The 10,272-nt window shown below is 28.9% G+C and overlaps 2 protein-coding genes across 4 annotated transcripts in view; one reads left to right on the top strand and one right to left on the bottom strand.

Moving 5' to 3' along the window:
* Nucleotides 1-10,272, bottom strand: part of LOC108684675 (serine/threonine-protein kinase 26) — a 123,853-nt gene that overhangs the window by 109,540 nt on the left and 4,041 nt on the right. The gene's annotated exons all lie outside the window — the stretch shown is intronic.
* On the top strand, nucleotides 435-7,464 carry LOC108684676 (zinc carboxypeptidase-like). Of its 3 annotated transcripts, XM_018189124.1 has the most exons (9): nucleotides 446-504; nucleotides 1,260-1,445; nucleotides 2,785-2,943; nucleotides 3,525-4,037; nucleotides 4,412-4,496; nucleotides 4,648-4,850; nucleotides 5,811-5,895; nucleotides 6,753-6,950; nucleotides 7,196-7,464. In XM_018189124.1, the coding sequence occupies exons 3-8, from the start codon at nucleotides 2,800-2,802 to the stop codon at nucleotides 6,944-6,946; spliced, it is 1,224 nt and encodes a 407-aa protein (XP_018044613.1). In that variant the 5' UTR covers nucleotides 446-504; nucleotides 1,260-1,445; nucleotides 2,785-2,799; the 3' UTR covers nucleotides 6,947-6,950; nucleotides 7,196-7,464. The 3 variants fall into 3 exon arrangements, with proteins under 3 accessions (XP_018044614.1, XP_018044613.1, XP_018044612.1); XM_018189123.1 differs by lacking the exon at nucleotides 7,196-7,464 and having other exon boundaries at nucleotides 6,753-7,002; XM_018189125.1 differs by lacking the exons at nucleotides 1,260-1,445; nucleotides 7,196-7,464 and having other exon boundaries at nucleotides 435-504; nucleotides 6,753-7,002.

Genomic DNA, 10,272 nt, shown 5'->3' with positions numbered 1-10,272 from the left:
TATAATATTACATAATACAATAATAATAAATTATTATTATTGTAAATATAATAAAAATAAATTATGATTTTTTATGATTCTGGAGAAGCAAATATATGTATAAATGACTTTCTATCGTAGGGAATAGTTATAACGGAGATTATGCGTATATCTTTTAAATGATAAAAGAGAAGATGAATTGCAATAATACGTGTATCTTTTAAATGATAAGAGATAAAATGATCATTTGAAAAATAAAAATAGTTAATACCTCTATATTGAAGCCTGTTTTCCTCATAATGTCAAGTTATATGACTTTTTATCGTAAAGGAGACTAGGGACAGTTATAACAATGTGTAACAATGTGTAAATCTTTAAATGATAAGAGATAAGATCATATGAAGTACAAAAATAGTCAGTACCTATATATTGAAGTCTGCGTTTGCCTCATGACATCAATCACGCGTGCGCCGCATATAAAAGAAGTTTTATATATATATAATATAGGGTGCTCAGATAAGCCATGTAAGTGTAAATTTACAACGTTATATTTTTTTGTTTTAAACTTTCAAATACTTTTTATTATGTTTTCATTTTATTAATTCTAAAATATGTTTTCTCAAGCTATGTGCATGTCTTTTTTACTTTTTAAAGTGGTTTCAAATATATTTATATAAATTTTTACAACATCGATTTAGCATTAAAAGTACCACATCGCGAACTACAATTACATTTTAACACATTTTATTATAATTAATGGTAAATGTTAAGAAGAACCCGCTCACTTCAAATTTTGATAAAAATACACCAAATCGATGCGTTTTCGCATAAAAATAAAAATTTGACAAGAAAAAAGTGTTCTTTCGTGAACTAAAATATTTTAAATTGACTATTCAGAAAATACGAATGTGTTGTATTTCTTATTAAATACTAAGTATAAGCATATTTAAGCCTATAACAGTCAAAACTAAATCTTCTCAATATCTAAATAATTCACAGTGAATTATCTATATCCTATATATTTACTTGCATATATACCATATTTTGTAGTTATTCACACTGCGCGCCGAAATTTTGTGTATATACCTATAGGATATAGATAATTTACTGTGAATTATTTAGGCATTGAGAAGATTTAGCTTTGACTGTTATGAGGTAATATTTTTCGCAATAAATTTATTTAAGGTTTCAGCACATTAATTTATTCCTTATAATATGATATTGGATCGAAGATTGAGAATTTGCTTGTCAATTTAATTTAATTTGTGATATTATTGCAGTAGTTGGACTGATTGCAACATTATTTTGATTTTAAGTAAGGCTTAAAACTCTTTCTGTATCTGTCTCTTTTTGACTTCAAAACGAGACAGAGTTAAAATGAGATAAAGTTTTAAGTCTCACTTAATCAAAGTGACATTGGTGGTGGACAACTAGACCTAATTGCATTTGATAAAGCCCAGAAAAAGGTTTGAATATGCTTATACTTAGTATTTAATTTCATGTCGGTCTTAATATTTCTTATTATAATAGATATTATTCACTGCTTTACAAATTCTCTGCTTTAAAAATAAATTATCTGTTATGAAACACAAATTTATTGTTTATTTTAAAAACATTTATTTTAAAAACACAAACTGCTTTTTAATAATCAATTTACTGATTTAAAAAATAATATAAATAAAAATAATATAAGAAGATAATTTCTGTTTTAGAACAGATAACTTATATTTAAAGCTGAATTGTTGTTTTTAGAGCAATGAATTTATATTTTAGAACAGATAATTTGTTTTTAAAGCAGTAAATTTCTGTTTTAAAGTAGATAATTTATTTTTAGAACATGTCTTTTCTTAGCTCTGTTTCGTTTTGCCCCAAAACAAAATGTACTAATTCGGATTTTGATATTTTACTCGAAAACAGTTTAAAATTATACCCTTTTGCAAATAGTACCATAAAGCTAAATAATTGTTGCGTCATGTGCATTAAAAGAAATAAACATATATGTCATAAATAAAGAAATATATGTATATTTCTAAAAATTGTTACAACTATCCCCAGTCTCTCCTACACGGAAAAATAGCTACAGTTACCACGACTAAAAGTCGCCCATCAATACATTTTTTGGATATAAGAACTATATATATATATATATACGATTGTGTAACTGTGACAACTGTAAGATTGGTATCTTACGGTTATCACAATCAAATATATTGATGGATGAAAATTATCATTATTTCCAATTGTGGTAACCTAACCATAACATTTTTTCTGTGTGACTTAGCCTTTCGTTTTAAACTGTTATAAAATGAATATTGTATAATATGTTTCGTTTTTTTATCTGTAATTTCTTTTTATATAATAAAATGCCATGCTAACTTAATAATTTCTATTTAATTCTTATCAATGATATATGTTTGACTTTATTATTGTATATTCTTTAAACTATATAATTACATAGATATATTGATTTTGAAAACATATAAAATTACTTAATATATTGTGAATCCTTCTTTCGCGATAGGAGGTGATATTTATACTGAATCCACATTTATCAGTTTACAACGCAAGGTTCCCCCTTCATGTAGATTTACTATTATAAATGTATATCTTGTATTCAAAAATTATATTCTATATTTATGAAACTTATTTTGTTAGTAACTTTTTAAATAATAATGGTTCTAAAACCTCTTGAAGTCACTCAGGATCATAAACCTTGATAACATTGTCAAGATCAAAATCAATGAAAATATTAACGATGTATAATTAATATAATTAATATAATTAATATATTCATTAAAATTAAAGAAATCTATAATCATCATGTGGAAAATAATATTATGTACGATCATGGGCCTGGTGATCGCTGAACAGACTACTTTTGACGATTACAAGGTCATCAAAATTAATGTAACTACAAACAAGCAAGTTGAATTGCTTAATCAGATGGTAAAAGATCCTGATCATGTGAGTAGATTCAAGCATGAAGATAAACGCAAATTAATATACTTTGTTAATATACAAAAGCTACCTTTTTTAAAACATTTGTAATGATAATATTAACTAAAATCCGAAAAAAATTTGTATTGGTTATATCAGCTATAAGATAAAAAAAAATTAACTTCATAAAAACAGCATAATGTATGCAAATTTCTAAAATTTATATAATCAGTATATAATCATAATCCCCTCCCCCCCTTCATACAGACAAGTTGCTATTTTGAGTCTAATCAAACTGAAAAATATCTTTATCTACTATTCATTTTTTAATAATTATCTTAGTAGATATTTTTATATGCACAGAATAATAAGATATGAATCAATGATGATAAAGAATCAGTGATAAAGAAAAATTGATGTAAAGAGAACATATAATAAAATATCACAATTTCAGTCAATTTGACCGCAGCCATACTGTAGTCATTTAAAAGTCCTTTATAATATTATTTAATTACAACATTTAAAAAATATAAAACTTGATATGTAACTAATTTTTTAAATTAATATTAAGTATATTTTAAATAAATAAAAGTAAACATCATTTACAGTTTTCCTTCTGGAAAGAACCGTCTGTGAATAAACAAGCGCAACTTATGGTAGCCCCGCAGAAATTGTCCGAATTCTACGAATTGATGGCACAGATCCAAGCACCTTATAAAGTTTCTATTGAGAATGTTCAGGCATTAATCAATCAAACGGCAATCGCAAAAGCATCAGAAACATTTGATTTCACAAAATATCATACTCTCGATACAATTTACAATTATCTAGATGATTTGGAAAAGAAACATCCCGACATAGTACAAACTGTCGTGGCCGGTAAATCATATGAGGGTCGTGAAATTAAAGGCGTCAAGATTTCTTTTAAACACAATAATCCTGGAGTTTTTTTCGAAAGTGGCATTCACGCTAGAGAATGGATCGCGCCTGCGACTGTTTTGTATATCTTGGATCAATTGCTAACCAGTAACAATACAGACGTTAGAAATCTAGCTGAAAGTCACGATTGGTATATCTTCCCAGTGTGCAATCCTGATGGATACGTGTATACGCACACCACGGTAAGCATTTTTAATGTCTAGCGCTGCTTTTCCAATCATCGGACCAAAAACATAGTGACGACTTCTTATTGACAAAAAGTAATTACTAAAAGTAATTACAAAAAGTAACTATTGTTCAATAGATTAAAATAGTAAGAAAAATTAACATTTTTAGTTATATTTTCAGAGTAATTATAAGATTATTTAAAAAAAACATTTACTCTTACTTTCTATCTTTGGATAAATTAACATAAGTTGTCAAATTTGACATACCAAAAAAAGACATGACAAAACAGTGATCAAAGTTAGTACATGACAACGTTAATGAAAATATAAAACATTCAATAATTTATAAATTAATGTTTAATTACATGAATATTTTAAATTTATTTCAGAATCGAATGTGGAGGAAGACACGTAAGCCATACGGTAATTGTTATGGCACTGATCCTAACAGAAACTGGGGTTTCACATGGAAAAGTAAATTTATATTATATAAAAAAAAATTGAATATATATAGTATCTAATAAAAAGTCGAGATTATTTTTATGGACTTTGGAAAGCTTATGATATTAAGATTAGAATTCGATATTTCTAAATATTTATTATATTTATACTTTGATATCTTCAGATGCAAGCGATGACAGTGGCCCATGCACTGAGACCTACCCTGGATCTGCGCCGTTCTCCGATATTGAAACAAAAAGTCTATCCAAATATATCGAATCCATTTGTGATCAATTTGATATATACCTTTCATTCCATAGTTACTCGCAACTATTAATGTTCCCTTATAGTTACACAGTAGAACACGTTGACAATTACAACGACTTGGTGAGTAAACCATTAATTATATAAAACAAATAGAGCTTTGAGAAACATATAATAAAATAATTATGTATAAAGAAACAGTATTGAATTGGTAAAACATTGTAATTGTTATTACTGTATTTATAAGTGAGACATACATTGAAAAAAATTCCTAGTTATTAGCCACCAAATATTGAGTGAAATAATTTCAACTAATGTTCCGATATAATTAAACTTTACCTTTACAAATATTTATATTTTTAGTATTTTAAGTATTATCGTTGGTAATATCATTTAGTACTTATATTTTAATACTTACTAAATATTTGTAGAGATAAAATTATGTTTAGTTATATTATTTCAACATTTAATTAAAATTATTTCATCATTCAATATTAATTAGCTATAACTACTCTTTTTTCAGTGTATCGTTATCTAAATTATCAATGCAAACATTATTATATATAGGATGTCTTTTCATAATATATATATCATAGTGCCAAAACTGCTACAGCGATTTCACATAAAAAAAAGTCAAAAATGTCGAATAAATGTATGTTCAATTTTGATATAAAGGGACATCCTATGTATATATTAAGAAAACAATATTAACTTTTTTTACAAACTTAATAGCAATTTAGTTTAGTAATTGATTCAATTCTACATAAAACAAATTTGAAGCAGTTCATGTTGCACTACATTTATCATTAATCTTCGTTGTAAAAATACAAGATTTCATTACCCATAATGATGGCTAAAAATAATTTGAAATTAATTTCTGATACCAACTTTCGAATACCGGCTTTATAATATTCTTTATAAATGGAGCAAATTTTTACTCTGATTGGTCATCCACTACATAAGGGATGAAACATATGGTCTTCTTACATAATGCTTAATATAATTATTTATAAGAAATAATTTGAAACATCATATATGAATAATGGAACATAAAAAATTTACATAATTTCAACAATTTTTCAGAATGATATTGGCTTAAAAGCGAAGATAGCTCTCGCTAAGAGATATGGAACTAACTACACTGTCGGAGATATTGCCGAAACAATATGTATGTACAAAAAATTTTATTTATTTTGTTTTCTCTCTGCTCTTCCTTTTCCTCTTCCTCCTCCTCTCTCTCTCTCTCTCTCTCTCTCTCTCTCTCTCTCCCTTCATTAAATAAATGAATTTTCTCTCTTCATTTTTAAGCATAAACTGTATGATCTGTTCTTCTGCAATTATTGATGTCTAAAGAGTCGAGTATATTAATTATAATTACTCTCTTTACTTAATCTTCTTTTGTTTAATTCTTTAACAAATGAAATAAATCTTTATATATGCTAGTTATTGCGACAAAATATCACCATAGTCTCAGCGATCAAATTGGTTGAGACATTTATCACTAGTAAAGAGATTCAGATCCTGGTGTAGATAATATTTTCGTAATAAATTATTTACAGCTTTTTAGGATATTTATTACATCAATACGTTATTTCAGTTAAGATTCCGAAAGACTTAAAATTGATTTCGGCGCAGTTGTGGAAACTGGATGTATATAAATTCACACTAAAATATTATATAAGCCAATTAAAATCCAATTAATTATAAGCCAATTATTAAAATTCAATTCAGACCAATACAGCTTTTTCGTTACTTATTGTATTATATATGTATTTACATCTATCTATCTTGTGTTTAATTTTCTATCTTGTATTTATTTATTGTAATTCTCTATCTTGTCTATATCTAAATACTTTTTATTTTGTTTGAATGGTTTGTTGTGAAGAATCCCTTCTTCCTATTATAAAAGCATTGTAAAATTGCAACAATTATTGCATTCCTAGTTTAAAAAAATTTTAATTATATTAAAAAATATGCTTCTTTAAACTTACTATTATACTTAGATGTGGCTCTTATTATTTTTAGATGAAGCTTACGGAAGTTCTCTAGATTGGGTCAAATTTACTTGTGGTACATCTATCCTGTTTGCCTATGAATTACGTGATCAAGGTGAATACGGCTTTTTGTTGCCCTCTAAGGAAATTATCCCGACTGGAGAAGAGACTTTGGATTCTATCTTGGTCATGCTAAAAGAGGCAACTATACTTGGATATCCATAGATGAGTATGGAAAAATAATTAAAATTGCCCAAATTTTGTATAAACATTATTATTGATGGCACATTCTTATATTTGATAATCTGTTAATTTTTCCTACAATATTATTTACATCATTTGTAATACAGTAATAAATTTTTAATCTTTCCATTTTTAACAATAAATGATGTTTTAAATTAAAAATTGAAGATTTGAAAATATTATTGAATAAATAGTATAAAAATGATACATTTTTTTATATTCCCATTTCAGAATTTTTCTATTCCATCTAAATAGTTTGGAGTATTCAGAATTGGCTAGCTCATGTATAAATAATCTTGCATTATACTACGAAATGATCTTGCATTATACTATAAATTCGAGACACTACGTGCCTCTTGATGTCTGAAACAAGCCTACATCGTAATAATTAAGTTTCCGTAAAATAAGATTACCCAGAGGACTTGCTTAATCATAATTTAAATGTCTACGAAGAGAAATTCGTGTTATACTGAAGAGAGACTCGCAGACTAGCAATTATTTTGCGCACATATTATGACATATTGCATCTCCGAAAAGATTGATAATATCATGATGCTAAGTTTTCAACTTTATTTATGTTGTATTGTACACATCTTTTCTAAAGATAAATGAAAAATGGCTTTTTCCATTTAACTGTAAATTTACTCTATTATTATTTAAGTTACTCTATTTTTAAGTTACTCTATTTGTAATTAAACAGAATTTGAGGAGTACGATCGAATCCTTTCAAAATCATTTATAATGTTACGCAAAGATTATAGTCGTTGAGAGAAAGAATTTACTGGAGCCAAACGATTTGTAGAGCTATCTTTATTCAGCGATTCCGGTGAGTTCAAGATTTAGCAGAGTCCCGTCAATTTTTACCAGTGCTTTGTAACGTATATTCGTAAAGCGCGTTCTTTTCTTTTTGATAGCGTGTATATATTATCGAAAATAAAATGGATCGTGGCCAAGCGCGATGCGCATGCAAGGAATTGCCGAGGAAAAATCATAGCGTTCGTTTCGTCTTTATGGTGATGATGCAAGTGATTTAAATTGTAGACAGTAGCACGTGCATTTAACGAAATTACACCCATTATTAATCCAAGGGATTTCCTTATTGGAATAAAAACGATTTTATTCGCGTCGCGCGTAAAATCTATATGCAAACGCGTACCACCTTTTTCTTTTTTTTTCTTTTCTTTTCCTTTTTTTCTTCTCTCTCTCTCTCTCTCTCTCTCTCTCCTTTTTTTTAAGATATCATCATTTGCGTTTTATTTTTGCAAATATTAATAATAGTTATTTTAACAAGTTATTTTTCGAGAAACGCATATACTTATGGTAAGTCCTTTTTATTTTTTTAAAGATTATTTTTATGATTAGATATTACAAAACGGAATTGGTAAAACAAATGATACGAAAGTCGCATCTCGTCGATATCTTTGAAAAATATTAATTGTCGCGATATCGCGACGATGAAACGGCAAGTTTTAATTTACCAGGAAACGAGAGCCACACACCTGGAAACGAAATACAATGGTGCATTGTTCGCGCGCGCGAGTGTCGGATTTAATCACGGATGTGCCCGCCTTTGTCAATTTCCATAGTTCGATTCTAAGCTATCCACGGCGTACTCGCCCACGGTCTGGGTCGTGTATACATCGATGCATCTGATAGAACGCGGTTCGTCGCATCCGGCCTACATTGCCGTACGTGCGGCGCGCGTCCAAGGAAGTGCGAGCCACTAAATAGCCGTGTAACACGGATCTTACATAACACTAATGCAGTGGCGATCACTGTCACGCGACTCCTCCTTGGAGCGATTTACTCGCGGCACGCAATAAATTGACGTTGCCTTCGATCTTTTAGCTCGACTCTGATAAAGTTATCTTACTTCAAATACGTAAGCGAGCACATGAGATTTGTACAAATCTCATATAACTGAAACATTGTAATATCTGTTTTATGTCATATCTTCAATGAAAGAATAATGAAAGGAGGGAGAGAGAGAGAGAGAGAGAGAGAGAGAGAGAGAGAAAACAGAGAATAAGAGACTTCAATCTATCAGAAAAATCGCCATTAAATAAAAAAACATTTTTTTTATTTAATTGCTTACAAAAATGGGTTAAATTTAATACAAATTTTCCAACTGTGCGTGTATATTAGAATTCACATTTTTTTATAAAAAATTGAAGTCTATTTCTAGTTCCTATTGCCTGTGCTTTTCACGGTTCTCTAAATCTGAATCAGTAGATAGTCACTAATTACCCAGTGGCACACTTGGCACTGATAATCAGTGAAATTCAACTAAAAAAGGAAGAGTATTTGAGCGTTATATAACTAAAATATGATATTTGCACGTTAATTTCAATTTCCCAATATCATATTCATTGAATTTAAGCATTAAAACAAAGTTAGTTTCACATAATAAAGATTAGCTAGAGGGAGATTAGGAATCTCACATTTAATTCAATTACCAATGGCATATTTGGCGCTGATATCAGTGATTATTCATTGATTCAGATTTAGAGAGTGTGTTTAAGGCTTCACACTCATTAGCGTTAGTTGCAGCCACTAAAAGAGAGAAAATTAAAGCAATTGAGTGAACTGCAAAATAAGTTGTCTGAATGTCTCGTTAATGAAAAGAGTCGCAGAGCAACTTGTTTACGCGTCCACGAATTTCGTGCACGCGATAGCCTGAAAAAAAAATTCGAAGACATCGATGACATTGCCGAAGTTTCGTCGATTCACGTAATAACGATATATAGCTGTAGTATCTTTCACGTGCACACATGCCTTTAATTATGATACGATAAAATCGGATGGAGAACAATGCGCAGCAATAAGTAATATCATGCGCGCGCGCGCGTGTGTGTGTGTGTGTGTGTGTGTGTGTGTGTGTGTGTGTATTGACCAAAGGTATTTTTAATGAGTTGATAAGAACAGAATTGATATTAGTGATTCTTCATGCACATTTACCAAGGATAAAACTGTTCTAACGTTTAAAATACAATTAAAGCGTGAAAAATGCTTTCCTGAAATTAAGTGATAAAAATTTAATGAATTTAATCGTATGAAGAAACTTACTATTTCCGCAACGTCATTTCGGCAATACGTAAATGCTCTACCAGATTTTTACTGAAATATAGTAGAATGCAAACTTCAGAGAAGTTTCAAGACAACAACCGTTTCGACAACAATGTCAATAACAAGATCGCTTGGAATTCGCGAGAAAACTTCTCTTAATTTGCTTCCAAGTTTTGCTATTCAGAATACGCATGTCGTACAGTACAGGTGCTACAGCTCACAGCACTTCTGTAGGATACTCG

The sequence above is a fragment of the Atta colombica genome, unplaced genomic scaffold (assembly GCF_001594045.1).
Source record: "Atta colombica isolate Treedump-2 unplaced genomic scaffold, Acol1.0 scaffold137, whole genome shotgun sequence".
Taxonomy (NCBI): domain Eukaryota; kingdom Metazoa; phylum Arthropoda; class Insecta; order Hymenoptera; family Formicidae; genus Atta; species Atta colombica.
This window is presented reverse-complemented; position numbering and strand designations above follow the sequence as displayed.